Source organism: Sabethes cyaneus, chromosome 1, assembly GCF_943734655.1.
Source record: "Sabethes cyaneus chromosome 1, idSabCyanKW18_F2, whole genome shotgun sequence".
In the NCBI taxonomy this organism is placed as follows: domain Eukaryota; kingdom Metazoa; phylum Arthropoda; class Insecta; order Diptera; family Culicidae; genus Sabethes; species Sabethes cyaneus.
The window spans coordinates 68,693,974-68,713,431 of NC_071353.1; the positions used below are offsets into that span (position 1 = coordinate 68,693,974).

A 19,458-nucleotide genomic window follows, 5' to 3' on the forward strand; every position below is an offset into this window, starting at 1 on the left:
CAGCAATTTTACGAGTCCTGCGCAAATCCGTTTTTTAATAATAATGATCCTGTACTTATTAAATACAAATTCAAATTGCTAAATTGCAAACATGTGTGGTAAACGCAGAAAATAAGCACGCTTACAATTTTCGCGTGGGACTCTAAATAGGAGGAAACTCCGCAATAAATATCTGAAAACGGTACCTTTTACTAAGGTTTTGCATTATTGTAGTAAGGATTCTAAGTATTTTTAAAAATAATTGAGTTTTGAGCAAAAATAAAGTATACAACGCTTCGGTTCAGTAAAAAAACATACACCCGTTTCATAAGACATAATGACAGCTAGCGTGTTACTTTCCACTTGGCGTAACGAACGGTATAAACTGCCCGGGTAACCAATAAGCATTAAAATAAGCAGTAAATCAGTCGTTTATTAGCATCCCTGGCGTTTTATACTGCAGGTTGTTGTTTATCAGCTTTTTGACTGCATAACTGTTGCAAATTGGCATCCAAAATTCTATTTAAATTCTTCTTGTTGGTAACTAGCTGCAAATAAGCATTGTCAGCACTATAAGAGGGCTAGCAGTAAAGTAGCCGCACATTTTGCCAAAATAGCATTTAAGTAGCATTTAAGGCAACTTAAATGCTTATTGACTTTCTTTTAAATTGCATTGGAAATGCTTATTGGTTACCTGGGTGGTGCGTTATCTTACGTCAAGATGTTGTGTCAGATTGAAAACCGTTATGTTGTATGCGTCAAAATCGTCAATATGTTTACGTCGTTCAATGCAGTCAAATCAGGCCGGTGACATCCCTATATGAATGCGCAGGGTCTGTTTGTAACACAAATTTTGAGCCCGTCTCGTTTCGAGCCCACAACAAACTTCGCTTCGGATAAAGTAGTATTCGTGAACCGTACGCAACAGCTTAGGTTAGGTAAATATGTATTAGTTTCGGCTTCGTGTAAAGCATGTGGGGAGCGAGCTGTGATTCTAGTCACTAAAACATGGCTTCCTGTCATATGCCTGAGTCAAATATTACTAACGTTGAATTAACACAGAGAACAGATTAACAGCCTCGAAGGAAGTAATCGATTTTTTGTGTGTAAAATCTGTCGGTAGCGCCCTCCAGAAATAGTTTGCCAAACGCATCTCTGTGGAATTAAATATAAGCATCCCAATAGAAAATTTTGACAGATGCTGTTTTACGCATCTATCGACGAAATAGGATGCCGAAGAAATCAACCTATTAATCAACCGACTTCGTCAGATCGCGTTGGGTGGTTGTCTCCGTCACTCGACGCATTGGTATATTTAATCTGTTACCGTCGGGTAACGATTAAATCAGATGATGATCGGTTTACTCTGTACAGAATGATGTTTTGACAGCTAAGTCTGATTGATTTTTGAACAAGGCCAGTTTACTTCTAATTTACTTGTTCTTTATTTGAATAGCTAGGTAAGTATCCTTTACATAAAAAGACAGCTGCATTGAATTTGTAACTTATTATCGCTATTTTAGTTGGAATTTCGCACTGAAAATTATCGTGCGACTATTTTTTCCTATCGGATTGTGGAGCCACACAACGGAGATAGAGGTTAGGTCCAGTAACAAGCTGCTCTTGACTCGGTTTATATCTTCCTTAAAGGAACTCCGTCCGGATCTGCGTCGCCGTCAATGAGGCATGGAATCGAAAAGGTCCTGCGACAAGTTCATCTCCTTTGTCACGATGGGAACGGATTGGTTCTGCGGAGGAAATTGATCGATTGGCTTCATGAAGGATGAGCAGGTTAGTGAAATTAAACTATAGGAGTCAATATAAGTGTTCGTGTATGTTCCGCAGAAGAGAGAAATTTCTTCAATGAACAGCTTTTTTCGATTCCAATTAATTACCTTCTGATCGTTACAGGTTGTCATCGCGCCGACGTCGCTCGTGCTATTTCAAGCAGTCTTCTTCGTTCAACTCGGTCTTGGGCCGCTGGTCGCCAATTCTCAGAAGTCGAAAGTCGCTTTTAAACTGGTCGAGCGATACCGCACGGTGGGCATCTCTGTTCCTGAGGCAGGAGGAGTTGTTGAAGAGGGCCACTTTCAGATTATTAGGAGCATTTTTATTAGAATTAGGTTTGGTTCTATAGACTTCAATATAATGCTCAAATTGATCAACCTATTTTGTCTGTATTGATAAATTTTATGTCACGAATAATCGACCTATTTCGTATGGTTCCGTAGGTTACAAAATTTCCTCCATCGATTAATCCACCTATTTCGTATGATTTACGTATTTCGTCCTCTGATTCCTCCACCGATTTGATCGGCTTTGGTAGGCAAGTTAACTACATACACCAATTAATCCACCTATTTCGTCGGTATATTGACAAATTTTATCTCCCGATTAATCAACCTATTTCGTTTGGTTCCATCAGACACCTTTATTTCATCACCCGACTAAACAGCCAATTTAGTCGGTTTTTGTCGATCGATTAAACATACCGACGAATCGGTAGATCGCCCTGTTAAACTCCCATAAGCGTCGTTGCAACAATCGGCCGATTCGTCGGGTCCAAAATCGGGCGATTCAGCCGACGCGAACCTACTAAATCGGGGGAAAAGTAGGGGGGATTTTTTATCGGGATATTATGCTGCATTATACACTGATAAAAATAGACACGGCGTTACCAAGAGATCTTACACATGAATTTCAACGTCCAAATATTGATAATCTTGTTGCATTTGTCAATCATTCGGGTATCAAAAGCGTTTCCCTTCGATTTAACGTGAAATGAAATATTTCATATGGGAAACACGTTAAACAACCATGTTTTTCCAACAAACCTTCAATCAACATGGTAGTCACTGCTTTCGCACTGCAAATCCCCGTGTTTTACCTATAGTTACTATATATATAGTTCGGCGGATAGAAAACCAGGCGAATTGGCATCCCTGATTTAAGAAATTAAATTTGAAATTATAGTGAAATGTGCAGGTTTTTACGAGAAATAATCACTGGCGGGTGTTGAAAATGACTAGTTCTATGAAAATAAAGTGTGTTTTTTAACATTACTCCTGCATTTTGGATTTTGAAAAGCTTTTGGCTCCGCTTTTGACGTTTATTTGGCTCCCGATTTTCTATCCGCCGAACTATATATATATATAGTAACTATAGTTTTACCATTAGATCGTATCCTGTTGCAATCCACATGAAATTAAGGTGTAAGTTTTTATAAATATTTTACTGGTTTTATACGTTTAATCAAAGGGTAACTCTTATGAAATGTCATTCTATTTGAAATTCACGTGGCTTTCACGATGAGTTGATGTGAAAATCAGGTCATCTGAAAGTGTTTTAACGGTTGGTTTTAACATTGAATATGAGTCATGTGTTATTCCTATGAAACTGTAGTGATTAGCACCAGGAGAATATCTATGTAATGTGATCTGCACATTAAACGCACGTGTATAGTTTTTTCGGTGTAGGCTTTAGCGTAAACAGTGTTGTGTTTTGGTTCGTATCATTGCACTATGGTCCAGAAAGCCAAATTAGGTGGAAAAAATTGTTTACTCAGTAGTCGTTGATTTTAGACTATTTACGTCTTAGCAACAAAATCTTGATTTAGGATGCCGCTTTTTTGGCATGAGATATTTTAGGGTGACCCTTAAATTAACCAAGATCCAAAAATTATCTTCAAAACGAAACAAAATAGAGCGATATTAACTTCAACAATTTTATAGCTTGAAGTATTTTGAGTAATATTGCAGAAGGCGAAATCCTTCTATCTTGAACCGTTTCCATATTAGAGCGATTTTCCTGAGTCAAGTTAGGGTGACCCTGCTATTTTGCGATTTTTCTCCATAACTTTTTTATTTTGCGATTCTCGCAAAACACTTCCTCAGATGACTTTTGAGGCTCAATAAGACGCAACTTTTGGTGAAAAAAGAAATTGGCTATCTACTCTACTTCTACACTTATATTAATTTTTATGATAAAAATAGGCCGTTTTCCAATGTTAGTATCTCAGAAAGGTGCAAGCAGAATTAAAATCGGTTGATTGCGTTTGAAAGATCGTGATTTTTTGTGCATAACATCAAAAAATTGGAGAGTGGATTTTTGTCTATCTCAAATAAATCAACTTTGAATATGTGTGGTTTTAACATATTTAAGTATATAAAAGTAAACGAGTTGCGCAATAACTCCGCAAGGCCTTGACTGTTCTTGATTAAACTTAGCGAACATGTTTCTTGACATAAGTAAATCAGCACAGGGGATTGACAAAAGCGGGGTGGTCGCTAAAAAGGGGAGGTGGGGGGGGGGGGGTTACAAATAAGTAAAAGTGGCTGTAATTATCTTGCATTTAAACCGTTATAAGTTGTGTGAGTGGTTCAGAGCAGTGGTTCAAATCTAAAAGAGAATGTATAAACTTAACCCCATGTTTGTTGACTTAAACTTCATAATGAGGTTAGACATTAAAAACGGTATTTTATCCAATAAACAGAGGGAATGGTAGACAAAGTAATGATATCATATGTGTTTCATAGTATCATGGAGTGGAACTACCGAATGAGAAGCTTAAATACCCGCGACGGGGATTTCCGTGATTCGCACCTCCCCTTTCATCAGAGGCCACAATTTTTTGTCTTTCAGCCACTTGTACATCTGTTTTCGATAAGATTGAAAATCTCAGGCGAGCGAGTGTGAAAAGCATAGCATCCATAGCTTACTCCACTGACCCAAGCCTACGTCAAACAACTGCTGGCACTGTGTGCATACATTCTGCTACCTACACACTCGCGAGTGTACACCCTCATATCAACTTTCTACACATCCCGCCCGCGAATCCGAAGCTCACGAGCTGTCCATAGGTCGTTAGCACGAGCGGCACACTTGGATGTATGAATACGGATTTTACTTTTCTTCTTCATTTTACACCCTCGCTTACACACGCGGGTAAGTGTGCGGGCCAATGCGAGCGATGATAGGTATCAACTGCTGGGTTACAATGACGAGCGTAAGCAACGAACGTGGCTGATAACTAAATAGCAAAGCATTGCAAAGCCTAGGTGCTACATTCCGTTATCGAAACTTGACCTTCTGTTTTTTTTATACGACAGACTTTGCAGCCAGCTGTTAGAGTGCAGGACAATTGCAGGGCCAGTTGCTACGATCCTATTGACTCTAACAGCCTCTCCCAGCCGGGATTCGAACATATGACGACTGGCTTATTAGACCAGCATCATACCTCGAGGCCAACTGGGAGGTGATAACTAAATACACTATGGCAAAAACTTGTCGCAGTGTATGAGAATATTAGAAAAGTAATCCGAAAGAAATGCTCATGCATATGTGTTCGTTAGAAGAAAATCGTGAGACAAAATTGGACCACACGAATGCGGGCTTCAGAACACTACACTTTAATTTGCAAATTCTCATAATACAAAAAACAAAGCTTTTTTCCTCATTTAGACATATCTACCCTTCCCTTGATTAGCTCTCCTCGGTCAGCGGCCCTTTTGTCTACAGCAACTTGTACGTCTCTCCGAAGATAATGAAAGAGACACAAAGTCTTCCTTATATTGTTCTACTTCCGTAGTTGTGACCCTCCCATCTTTTCACACGCTCTTCATCTTATCTCCCAGCCACTTGTACAACTTCTAACAGACCAAATGCAAGATATTATTATTATTACTATTCTATATTTGAGAGGTTTTCAGCCTGTGGCTGGTTCGCCCCTTAATGCAAGATGATCGCAGGCACTTTTACTTATTTGTACCTCCCCCTCCCCTTTTTAGTGACCACCCCGCTTTTGTCAACCCCCTGTGCTGATTTACTTATGTCAAGCAACATGTACGCTAAGTTTAATCAAGAACAGTCAAGGCCTTCCGGAGTTATGGCGCAAGTCGTTTACTTTTATATACTTAAATATGTTAAAACCACACATATTCAAAGTTGATTTATTTGAGATAGACAAAAATCCACTCTCCTATTTTTTGATATTATACACAAAAAATCACGATCTTTCAAACGCAATCAACCGATTTTAATTCTGCTTGCACCTTTCTGAGATACTAACATTTGAAAACGGCCTATTTTTATCATAAAAATTAATATAAGTGTAGAAGTAAAGTAGATAGCCAATTTCTTTTTTCACCAAAAGTTGCATCTTATTGAGCCTCAAAAGTCATCTGAGGAAGTGTTTTGCGAGAAAGACAAAATAAAAAAGTTATGGAGAAAGATCGCAAAATAGCAGGGTCACCCTAACTTGACTCAGGAAAATCGCTCTAATATGGAAACGGTTTAAGATAGAAGGATTTCGTCTTCTGCAATATTACTCAAAATACTTCATGCTATAAAATTGTTGCAGTAAATATCGCTCTATCTTGTTTCGTTTTGAAGATAATTTTTGGATCTTGGTTAATTTAAGGGTCACCCTAAAATATCTCATGCCAAAAAAGCGGCATCGTAAATCAAGATTTTGTTGCTAAGACGTAAATAGTCTAAAATCAACGACTACTGAGTAAACAATTTTTTCCACTTAATTTGGCTTTCTGGACAACAGTGCATTGTGAGTTAGAAAAATTCGAAGTAAAACTAAAATAAAGCTATCCGAATAAAAACCACAAGTTTACACAAAATGACGAAAGTGACTAGACTAATTTCAAATTTTTAGTCTTGACCTTGAAATGCGGTCATACATATATATTAATATTTTTTTGAAACGATGGTTCTACAATTGATGAAGGGTATCAGGTATCAGCATTTGTGGCTCGAGCAGCACGTTCTTCACAATTGTATGGAAGATTTGTACCTTGCCCATCTTGCCCATGTCATCATTTACCTGATGAGGACGGGAAAGGAAAACAGAGGGAATAGGAAGGGGTGGATAAGGGAACTTGACAACACAAACACATATATACCCCCAAGGGGGTGCTGTAATCCTTGGTAGTTAACTTATCAATAGACCAAATCAAGATGACGTCATCTGGCAGATACTGGCGCCCTTGTTTACAAACAGACCACAGAGTCCAAAAAAGTTTCAGCTGGTAAACGGCAAGTTTGTTGTTTTAAACAGCATTAGGATAAATTTAAAACGCCATTATGCCTTTAAAGTGTTAAAACACGCGCTACATTCGCTATAAACGAAAAGAAAAATTTTCCAAAATGTAAACAAGGACGCCAGTATCTGTCAATTGACTGTATGATGATTTGGTCTATAGATCATTTAGCGATGACGTCATTTTGCCGTCAAATGACGCCACTTGGTGGTTTGTTTACATGTTTTTTGTCACATCCAGCAGTTTCGATTTAAAATTCTGTAGTCAACTTCAGTCGCGTGAACACGTAGAACATTGAGTGCTGCCAAATTTTTTCCATACCACGTGGTTTATTGAAATCTTATCATTATTAATAAAAAAGAGAATAGTGGGAACATAAAGTGAAAAAAAACGAAGTCAGTGAATTTTTGTTGACACAATTATATTATCGAAAGCATAAAAAGTGAAAGCACGCCATATCGGCGTCGAAGTATAAAAAAGTGAGGTTATGATGGAGATTAAAGAACCTCCGGATCCCGGAGGACAAAAGGGCCATGAAAAGCAAAGCGCACAGCGAGAAAAGTTTCAATATACCATCAAGGATGAAGCTCCATATCGAGTCTATTTTGAACTGCGAGGAGAAGCACAAAAAGGACGAATCAATAAATTCTCCTTAGGATCAAAGCTGCGTGGGATGCACATGTTTAAAAACCACATTGTTGACATGAAGCAAATTGGAAGACACAAAATCATGGTGATTTTGAACAGCTATCTAAGAGCTAATTCTATTGTCGAAACCATAAATAAGGAAGATAGTATGTACGTGGCGTACATACCGAAGCACGTAGTTTGTATAACGGGTGTAATCACCGGCATCCCAAACGACATCAGCATAGAAGAAATCATGAACGACCTTGAAAGTGAGGTGCCTATTGTTAACATTTACCGACTCAATCGCTACGTAAATAGAGATAAGCAACCTTCGAATAGAGTATCTGTCACATTTCGTGCAAGCCGTCTGCCAGAAAAGGTACGATTGTTTTGCTGTCAGAGTAAAGTTCAGCCATTTGTACAGAAGGTAATTTTCTGCAAGAATTGTTTAAGGTATAACCACAAAGCTGACAACTGTAAAGGTTCCAAAAGATGCTTAAAATGTGGCGAACGTCATGAAGATGGGAATTACGAAGATTGCCATCAACGAAGTAAATGTGTTCACTGTAAAAAACCTCACGAAACGGGAAGTGTTGATTGAGTGAGCGATTGCGTCAACAGCAAATCAAATCCATCATGGCGAAGAAAAACTACACGTATTTTGAAGCTCGGGACATGGTCTCCTTTACGTCAAACAATTTATTCGAACCACTGAACTCACTAGAAGATATGCCGACTCTGGCAGAAACATTGCAACAAAGCAGCAGTTTTCCGGCACAATGGCAACAAACAAACAACCCAAGAACGCCTATTACACCCGGGGTCAAACAGTATCCAGATAAGAAAAATATCCAGCACAAGCGAAGACGATCCGATTTAACGGAACTTACAATGAACGAAGATCATCCAGAGTCGTCGAGTGAAGGAACAATCAGAAAAAACGAAAATCAGCATGCAAACGGAATAGCCTTGCAAAATCCACACAAGGTTCAGGAGACAGAAAAATGGAACAACATGGTGCAGGAAACCAGACAAAAAGTAGAATCAAGCGTTACGAACAAATTCCAAAACATGCTCATGTGTTTCTACACAGACGTCATCAGCGACGACAGAATTAGCACTGAAACGAAAGAAAAAGTGAAACAAGCAGCACAAAAACATTTCCAGTTAAATCAAACAATAATATAAAAACAAAAACAAAAAAAATCAGAGGGGTTGTGTACAAGACACGACCGCATATATAGGTGACGCAGGACTACGTAAGTCTCTGTAGTGATAGTAGCATGTATTCATGCTTGTAATCATTCGATTCTTCATGTATACATGCTATGTGCTACATATATACATGCTACATGCGTTGTATGTAACGTTTATCAATGTAGTAACATTGCATACGTTCAATTCTCAAAAGATTGTGCATTTGAAAAGATTGTTTTTATTATACATGGTTTCCCACGTTGAAGGGATTTTACCAATTCAATCCTATTTTATCAACAGCACATTTTTTCACTACACTTCTAATGAAACGGCAAGCTTGCGTATTCATACAGAGCCGTATTATAACCGAACACTACAGCTGTAGCACATTTTTCCAACACAGATATCAAATTCGCCGAGGTTTAATCGTCACGCAGTAAAGAATTTGCGATCTGTTGGGACAACGAACTTGTGTCATTTTTTCTGGCACACTTCCCTAACACAGACATCAGATTGGACTAGGCTTAATCGCGTTCGTAAGAAATCTGTTGGAACGATGGGGCTTTGTCACTCTCTCGGCGTACTTCCCAAGCAAGGACATCAAATGGTCTAGGTTGAACCGCGGTGTTAAGAAATATTGTTGAAATGAGGGAACTTTGTCACTTGTTTGGGTTTCTTCCCAAGCGCAGATATCAAATTGGTATAGGTTTAGATCATCGTAAAGAATCTTCCAACCAATCACGAAGCGAGAATTCTGGTAAAACATAGGTTCATTATTTACAATTTTTCGATAGTTCAACATCAAGAATCCATACTTTTCTTCATTTGGGTCAATTCTTATTGAAATCTTATCGATTTTCCGATCGATTGATGTAAGTATATTGAAAATCGATCGGAAAACCGCTGTGCTGTTAGCGCTCAAAACCTTTCATTTTTCGTGACGCTCGCATTTTTCGATTTTTTGGAATGACACCCTATCTCAAAACTTGCCGTAAGACGTAGTCCTACGTCAAAAAATCCAAAATCAGAAATAGTTACAATGTTTAACGTTACCGTCTTATCAAGATTTCGAGGAGCAGCCATACCGCTGCAAAATGAGTACAACTAACTGGCAACACGGTTGCCGGCTACGTCAGATTGGGCTCAAATTTGCGGATTCAAAATTGGTCATCTAGTCGTACTTTTTAAATAAAAACAGCTTTATTTTAAAAAGTCATCGTTAAAAACCACAAGGATTAAACATAACAAACGACTAGTCGTCACTCACACCCCGTAGGGAACAATCAGCTGACCATATAGTCTGAGTTACTGGGCCAAACACTGGAGCGGACTGCTGTCAGCTCCGAACAGATGAAAGAAGAAGAAGAAGATTTAAAATTTCGTGAAGGATTACTGCATCAGTTGCTTTAAAATGCATGTAAGGTGATTTCTCTTAAATAAAAACTATAACTTTTTATCATTATCTGCCGGACAAAGATAGAAAACTCAATTCAAACTTTAACACCATGTAAACAAACCACCAAGTGCTGTCAAAAAAGTGTGGTTAGGAGCTCCCGTGTAATGATCTATCAGGGGGGATCTATCGGTAAGGAATAGACCAAATCATTATACCGTCAATTGACAGATACTGACGCCCTTGTTTACGTTTTGGAAAATTTTCCTTTTCGTTTATAGCGAATTTAGCGAGTGTTTTAACAGTTTACAGGCATATTGGCTTTTAAATTTAGTCCTAATGCTGGTTAAACTCGGTTTAAACGACAAACTTGCCGTTTAAACAGGTGAAACGTCATTTGGCAGATATTGGCGCCCTTGTTTATAAACAGACCACAGAGTCCAAAAAAGTTTCAGCTGTTAAACGGCAAGTTTGTTGTTTTAAACAGCATTAGGATAAATTTAAAACGCCATTATGCCTTTAAAATGTTAAAATACACGCTACATTCGCTATAAACGAAAAGGAAAATTTTCCAAAATGTAAACAAGGGCGCCAGAATATGTCAATTGACGGTATGATGATTTGGTCTATAGACCTAGAGTGACTATATACAGAGTGGCGCCAAGTCATCCCAAATGTATGCAATGCGGTTTATCCTAGGTTTTTCCTTCTCTTTCCTGCATACGCGTTGGATAGGTTGTCTGCTCGATTGGAATGACACTGACAGATAATTATCATTCCAATTTTGACATTGTCGCCACTCTGTATGTAGTCACTCTATAGATCATTACACGGGAGCTCCTAACCACACTTTTTTGACAGCACTTGGTGGTTTGTTTACATGGTGTTAAAGTTTGAATTGAGTTTTCTATCTTTGTCCGGCAGATAATGATCAAAAATTATAGTTTTTATTTAAGAGAAAGCGCCTTACATGCATTTTAAAGCAACTGATGCAGTAATCCTTCACGAAATTTTAAATCGAAACTGCTGGACGTGACAAAAAACATGTAAACAAACCACCAAGTGGTGTCATTTGACGGCAAAATGACGTCATCGCAAAATGATCTATATAGACCAAATCATCATACCGTCAATTGACGGATACTGGCGCCCTTGTTTACATTTTAGAAAACTTTCCTTTCCATTAATAGCGAATGTAGCGTGTTTTTTAACATTTTACAGGCATAATGGCTTTTAGATTTAGTCCTAACTTGCTGTTTAAACAGTTGAAACTTTTTTGGATTCTGCGGTCTGTTTGTAAACAAGGGCGCCAGTATCTGCCAGATGACGTCATCTTGATTTGGTCTATTGTGAAACTCACATGTAAAGGGGCAGGCAGGTGACCATAATTTTCAATGCCGATCTTGCTACTTTTTTTCTTACTGATTTGCTGCTTTTGCCTGTAAATGTAGCTTTCGAAAATTTTCTTAGTTTGTTTTATTTACGCTAAAAAGCAGATAAATGCATTATCGGGATCAAAATAATACAAACGACAATTGCGCTGCGTGGTTGGGTTTGAGTTTCCGTCAACTGCAGCAGAAAAAAATAGAGTTGCGAGTCCCTTGGCTCGAAATCAATCACACGCCTAGAGTGACTATATACAGAGTGGCGCCAAGTCATCCCAAATGTATGCAATGCGGTTTATCCTAGGTTTTTCTTTCTCTTTCCTGCATACGCGTTGGATAGGTTGTCTGCTCGATTGGAATGACACTGACAGATAATTATCATTCCAATTTTGACATTGTCGCCACTCTGTATATAGTCACTCTACACACGCCGTTTGGTCCATGACAGTACAAACGTCATGGACCAAACACCATCTGCGGTAACGCACCCATGTATGGAATTTGACAGCAATAGATCCCCCCTGTGATCTATATGTGTGTTGCTGTCAGTTGACGGTAGAAGAGATAGGGTTGCCAGTCCCCTGCTCTAGAGAGCCTCTCTACCCTGCTCAAGATCCTCAAGTCAAGACACAATCAAAAACATAAGACACAACACACAACAGTTGGTGGACGGCTGGTTTAACTTACGAAGAGGATGGCTGTAGAAATTAAGTGAAAGTAAATTTGGTTTAGTTTTCTTTTTATGTTATATTTCTGCAACTTTTTCTTTAAACTGTTTTACGTAAGTAAATGTATCACTTTAGATATCTTTGTGGGAATGTTTGCTTGCGCAATTTTGGATGATTTGTGTGTTTTTCAACTGCCTTTAATTTTGTACTAGAAATAACCATCGATTCGTTCATAATCATTAAATTCATCAATGTCTTGTCATACCAACTAGATCTTATCTGGGCTATACTCACTACGTATACCATGCTGTACCATAATACGTACAGCTTTACTAACTTATCTTGAGCAGTAATATGCTTACAGTCAGTCAAAAATGTATTCGGACAACATTGAATAAATTTTCTTTTGATAAATAATATTGCTCAGTAGTTGTAAAGAACGGTAACATTTATTTTTAAAAACAATGTTGGACTAAAGCATATTTGTATTCATAATAATTTGGGGAAAAGCGTTTCATTGTAAAGAAAGTGTCCATATAAATTGATTTGCCCAAAATAGTAGTATTCGGAGTAAAAGTAGTTGAAATGGTTATAGTTTCTTGCTTTACTACATTCTAGGATTATCTACATTCTTAATAATATGTTTTATTCTGTTTGGAATAAAATGAACAAATTTCTCAAACGTGTAGGAATTGCTGACCTTTTTCTGTCATTTTTTATTAGATATCGAATGATTTTTGTCTGCCTAATTTTGGACAGGTGCAGATTTTCTTAAATATTGAAAAATTCTCGATATTTAATTTCAGATATAGTGATTAAATGGTTTAATCAGCTAAAATTTTTTTTATGTTTAAGAAAATTGTATGATCAAAATTCAGACAATCTTGAATATTGTGCTTATTTTTTTATCAAATTATCCAATATACCAAAAATATTGCCCCTTTTACGACTATTTAGACTACTGTGATAATCATTTAATGCAACGTACCACATTTTGCACTGTTAATCTGACACTAGAGTGGCTTTTAGTTTGATCTACTAATGAGTTTGACTTCTTTTTCCTTCTTCCCCATCTTTTTCACTTCATTTTCTTTGAGCGAAATCGTGTGCGAGATTCGACTGTGATAATCGTGTAAATCGGGGTAGTCTAAACAGGGGCAAATGTCGCAATACATAAACCCTACCCTAGATCTTACCACGTAACACGCGCCATACAAGGAAATCAATTTCATAAGTTTAGTATCAATGTAAAAGTCAAGTTTATATTAATTACTAGCTGATCCGACAAACTTCGTATTGCCACAAATTAAACTGTTTTGTACATAAATCGTGAATCTCGGATGACCTTTGTCACAATCTTGAGTTTTGCAAGTTTCTGGGGAGTTCATGGGTGTTTTAATATACAAAATTTCCTCTCAGTAAAGTAGAAAACAACTCCCCCCATTGCTTAGCCTGATAAAATAAAGCGGATAGCATTTAAATATTCGCCATCATTACAAACCATTTCGCCGAATACCATTTTGCGGAACCAATTCTCGGTTGACCATAACGCGGAATATAGAGTTCGCGAAAAAACTTACGCGGGATGTACCATTTCACGGAAAATCTATTCGTAGAAAGTACCATTTCGCAGGGGTGACCCTACTGAAGGAAAGTAATAGAGGTCAGTAGATATAGGAAAATAAATAAACCTAGATAGAGGTGATCTCTACGGGGGGCTGCCCCCGCAGTGGCCAGCGCTTCCAACGGCAGGTCGCCGGCAACACGCGGCCTGTGGCCGTCTCGAGCTGAATTATCTAATGTTACTATTGATAGTGTTTAGTGGTCTTGTTATTGATTAATGTTTTATGAAAGAGACTAAAATTTCTCGAGTTCGATTAGTTTTTGAGTTACGCAAAAATTTCTGTTTTATTGTATAAGAGTCCTTATCTCCCGACCACAGGGGTGAGGGGTATCAAACCATCATTAAAAAAAATCCTGCCTCCAAAACCCCCCACATGCCAAATTTGGTTTCATTTGCTTGCTTAGTTCTCGAGTTATGAGAAAATTTGTATTTCATTTGTATGGAAGCCCCCCTTCTAAAAAGAGAGAGGGGTTCTAATTCATCATAGAAAAAATTCATGCCTCCAAAAACACCCACATGTCAAATATGCTTCCATTTGATTAATTAGTTCTCGAGTTGTGAGGAAATTTGTGTTTCATTTGTATAGGAGCCCCCTCCGTCTTAAAAGGGAAAGGGGTCATAATTCCCCTCCTAAAGAGGGGAGGGGTCTCAATTCATTATGGAAAAAAATTTGCCTGCAAAAACACCCAAATGCTAAATTTGGTTCCATTTGCTTGATTATTTCTGCAGTTATGAGGAAATTTGTATTTCATTTGTATGGGAGCCCCCCCCCCCTCCTAAAGTGGGGAGGGGTCTCAATTCATAAACAAGAAAACAATCTTGTCTTCAAAAACACCAGCATGTAAAATTTTGTTCCATTTGCTTGATTAGTTCTCGAGTTATGCAGAAATTTGTGTTTTATTTGTATGGGAGCCCCCCCCTCTTAGTGGGGGGAGGGGTTTCTAACCATCATAAGAACCTTCCCTGGCCCCAAAAACCCCTATATGCAAATTTTCACGCCGATCGGTTCAGTAGTTTTCGATTCTATAAGGAACATTCGGGCAGACAGACAGAAATCCATTTTTATAGGTAAAGATTTGTATGGGAGCGCCCCCTTTTAGTTGGGGAGGGATCTCTAATCATCATAAGAACCTTCCCTGGCACCAAAAACCCCTACATGCAAATTTTCACTCCGATCGGTTCAGTAGTTTTCGATTCTATAAGGAACATAGGGCAGACAGAAATCCATTTTTATTGGCATAGATTTGTATGGGAGCCCCCCCTCTTAGTGAGGGGAGAGGTCTTTTGCCAGCGAGAGAAACTTCCCTGGCACCGAAAACCCCTTCCTGCAAATTTTCGCGCCGATCGGTTCAGTAGTTTTCGATTCAATAAAGAACATAGGGACAGACAGACAGAAATCCATTTTTATAGGTATAGATTTGAGTGTCATTGATTAAAGTGCTAAAATAAAGTGTACTAAGGTGTTAAGCGTGTAGGGCGCTATATCTCTGCATATTAGCGTTGATAGGAGGAAATGCTTATCAACTTAGGGACTATATTGGCTTGTTTCATTATCCATGATTTTTGTTTTCAGGTATAGTAAATTCAAATTTGTCACGAGGTTTTCGAGTCACTTTAAATCTCGCATGTGCATATATTTTAGATATAAATTATCAAATTATGGTTGATTGTGTAGTACCGTTACCATTATATTAAATTTATAAAAAAATGTGATCTTCATTTTCGTGGTACCACTGGCTTTACAAGAAAATTTTCGAATATCTAGGTTAGTCTCATACTTACATCTCAAGCCTCTATTTACACCTTTTTACAATTTTCGAATTATCGCGGGTTTTTATGACAATTTTGGAGTTAACACGGTTTTTTATAACATTTTACATCATCAAATTCTGCGTCACAATCTCATGTGCGAATTAGATTTTTGCGAAATAGGTATGTTATTCAATTGTATTTTGCAGTTGAAAAATTCATATTTCATGAGGCATAAACCTGTATACGTCTAGTTTGGTATTGTTCAGTTTTTTTGTCATTTTATGATTTCGTTTTCGTTTTAATTTGAACAGAAAAATAATTATAAATTAAATTATCTCTCGATCTAATCATTAAGGATATTTACGTAGCGCTTGCTAGTTTGCCTATACGGCGTATTGCGTATTTATACTGCTCCTACTCGCATAACAGTTCCATCTCCATAGAAATCGAAACTGTAATGAGAATAGCGGCAGTATATACACGGAATACACCGTTTACGCAAGCGCTACGTGAATTCATCTGTTTTTTTTACACAACGTTAATCAAAAATTGGAACTAAAAACTTTTATTATAAACTTCAGCTCCATCATCACATTTCCAACATGGCTTACAACACAACGAGCGCAATCAAAAAACGGTCTGGGCTTTCCAGCTCCGCTGTAAACGAGAATCTCAATGGTTCACTTTCATCGGAAAAGGTTATACAGTCATCGAAGACAATCCATGAGATTACGAGAACTCACCCGACTGCGTATTTAATATTCGTGTCCTTGCTTCTGGACTTACTAGCATTTACTATGATTCTTCCTCTGTTGCCGTCCATGTTAGAGTACTACAAGCAGCACGACGTTGGTGGATATTACGGGTATTTATCGGATAGTATCAGTAACTTTCAAGAGTGGGTGGGCGCACCAAAGCGTTTCAACTCCGTCTTATTCGGTGGTGCATTAGGATCTATGTTCAGTATGTTGCAATTTATTGTCAGTCCAATTGCTGGAGGATTCTCGGACATTTATGGCCGTAAACCAGTGTTGATAATCTGTGCCGTGAGTTTTATTTTTATGATAAGTAATCAATATTTTAGTAACGTATTCTTCGTAGATTGGAATTACCGCTTCGTATGGATTGTGGGCTTACTCACATAACTTCATGCTTTTTATTTTGGCACGTTTTATTGGCGGGCTAAGCAAAGGAAATATTTCAATATGCATGGCTGTAATAACAGATGTTTCTAATCAACAAAGTCGAGGCAAAGCGATGGCGTTAGTTGGTATTGCATTTTCTCTCGGTTTCATCGTTGGTCCTATGATAGGGGCCCTGTTCTCTCGATTTGCGGATAAGGCACATTCCCAATGGTTTTGGCTACCTGCAGTATTCGCTATGAGTTTAGCATTATTGGATGTAGTGTTTATCGCATTATATTTAAAGGAATCATTACCAACATCGAAACGGTCGAAGAAAATCATCAACACATTATCTCATGCCGTTGACCACATCAGTATTCCCGCTTTATTCAGGTTTTCAGCTGTGAAGAATATATCCAAGCGAGACGTTGCCTCTCTTCGGAGTCTTGGAATGGTTTACTTCATTTATTTATTCATTTATTCAGGATTGGAATTTACAGTTACGTTTCTAATGTATCATAAGTTCAACTATACTTCAATTGATCAGGCCAAAATGTTCCTCACAACTGGTAAGTAAAGTCAATTTCTATCGAAATAATTAACAAAACTTATATAGAAATATTTTTGTATACAATAGAGATTCTTACAATACTAATTCGTCGACCTCAAATTTCTGTAAAATCTGATATGTATCTAAAAAGCAGCAGGCGTTGCAAACTAGTTTTTGAAATTGATAACGCACTTTTAGAATCGTGAAATATCTATACAATACGATCTATAAATTAATCATAATTACATAAATTCTTACTATAAATAATACAATTCGGCATCAACTTTTCAAAAGGGCCAATCTGTAAAATGTAAACAAACCGGATGAGGGTTTCTTTTCCTACGCTAGTCCAGCAGAAAATAACCCTTACGTGGTTTGTTTACATGCAGATTGGCTCTTTTGAAAAGTTGGTGCCGAATTTATTCGTTAATTTGCTTCCAAGTTGGCATCGAGGTACGACGCTGGTCTAACAAGTTAGTCGTTGTATATTCGAATCTCGGCTGGGAGAGGCTGTTAGAGTTAATAGGACCACTGGCCCCGCAATTGTCCTATACTCTAAAAGCTGGCAGCGGAGTTCGTCGTAAAAAAACATAAGATTTCGATAACGGAATGTAGCACCTAGGCTTTGCTTTTTTTATTCGTTGATTAAAACCAATGCATTATTACTAAACTTAATATCTTTTTACTTTTCAGGAATAGTTATGGCAATTCTTCAGGGATCCGTGGTTCGAAGACTCCCTCAGGGTCGGACGCAGATTTCTGCTGTTATTGGCCTGTATTTAATTATTCCTGCCTTTATAATAGTCGGTGTAGCTGAATCATCTTCGGTACTATATGTGGGGATGATATTATTTGCCATATGTAAATATTTGTTTTCCTGTTGTTGTTTTTTTGTTAATGTATAGTCGTTTTTAGCTACTGCATTTGTGGTTACTTGCATGACCACCCTCATATCAAAATACGGCGATTTTCATCAGAAAGGAACGGTTTTAGGAGTTTTTCGTTCGCTTGGTGCACTCGCTCGTGCTCTTGGACCGGTTGTTGCATCCATTGCGTTTTGGAGTATCGGCTCTAAAGTTACTTATATTGCTGGAGGAGTTCTTCTAGTGATTCCCACACTTATGATGCAACGGCTAAAGTTGTCCTAAGAAAAAGTCTTGTTTTTATTGATATTGGTGCAAAGTGTTAAATGTTCATCCATAATACTCCAACGAACAGTATTTATTTTTTCAATATTTGTAACAAACAAAACGTGATACAAAAGAAATATATATGATATATAATATAAAGATATATAAATTCATTAAACAAAAAGCAAATTGTTATATAGACTTTTTTATATATTGAGAATATAAGACTTTTCCGGTGTGGTGAATGACCCTCTGGATTAAAACCGTTCTAATAAAAAAAACTACAAGGTTTACTACTAACCCTAACCTAACTCTAACCCTAACCTATCAAACGTCGATAACTTTTCTTCTCTTGTGGCATCCTTGACCAAAGAAGCTAAGCGTGTAGTCGATTCTATTGACATTACCGAAGCCAATTACCCTATAGCATGGGAAACGCAATCGTTGAGTTAGGGCTCCTAATTCACCATAGAAAAAAATCTTGCTTCCAAAAACCTTCACCTGCCAAATTTGGTTCCAGTTGCTTGATTAGTTCTCGAGTTATGAGGAAATTTGTATTTCATTTGTATGGAAGCCCCCCCCTCTTAAAAGGGAGAGGGTTATAATTCTCCTAAAGAGGGGCGGGGTCTCAATTCAGCATAGAAAAAATATTTGCCTGCAAAAACACCCAAATGCTAAATTTGGTTCTATTTGCTTGATTAGTTCTGGAGTTATGAGAAAACTTGTATTTCATTTGTATGGGAGCCCCCCCCCCTCTCCTAAAAAGGTAAGGGGTCCAAATTCATCATAGAAAAAATTCATGCCTCTAAAAACACCCATGTGCCAAATTTGGTTCAATTTGATTAATTAGTTCTCGAATTATGAGGAAATTCGATTTCATTTGCATAGGACCCCCCTCCTAAAGTGGGGAGGGGTCCTGATTCATCATAGAAAAAATTCTTGCCTCCAAAAACCTTCACATGCCAAATTTGGTTCCA

General features: G+C 37.8%; 1 protein-coding gene and 1 long non-coding RNA gene across 2 annotated transcripts; both read left to right on the forward strand.

Annotated features, from left to right (window-relative positions):
* The first annotated feature begins 1,328 nt into the window (after positions 1-1,328).
* On the forward strand, positions 1,329-2,003 carry LOC128732656 (uncharacterized). The gene is made up of 3 exons (XR_008411826.1): positions 1,329-1,439; positions 1,503-1,770; positions 1,891-2,003. It is a non-coding gene; the product is annotated as an uncharacterized LOC128732656 (long non-coding RNA).
* Positions 2,004-12,310: 10,307 nt separating this feature from the next.
* On the forward strand, positions 12,311-18,600 carry LOC128744896 (major facilitator superfamily domain-containing protein 10). The gene is made up of 5 exons (XM_053842028.1): positions 12,311-12,414; positions 16,259-16,723; positions 16,779-17,370; positions 18,045-18,212; positions 18,267-18,600. Exons 1-5 carry the CDS (start codon positions 12,376-12,378, stop codon positions 18,497-18,499), a joined length of 1,497 nt encoding a protein of 498 aa, XP_053698003.1. The 5' UTR covers positions 12,311-12,375; the 3' UTR covers positions 18,500-18,600.
* The last annotated feature ends 858 nt before the right edge of the window (positions 18,601-19,458 follow it).

Excerpts from the sequence above, each read along its gene's own strand:
- LOC128744896 (XM_053842028.1), top strand. The coding sequence starts at position 12,376 with ATGTTATATTTCTGCAACTTTTTCTTTAAACTGTTTTAC. Across the intron at positions 16,724-16,778 it reads CAGTGTTGATAATCTGTGCC|ATTGGAATTACCGCTTCGTA; the intron begins GTGAGTTTTATT and ends TATTCTTCGTAG. Across the intron at positions 18,213-18,266 it reads GATGATATTATTTGCCATAT|CTACTGCATTTGTGGTTACT; the intron begins GTAAATATTTGT and ends AGTCGTTTTTAG.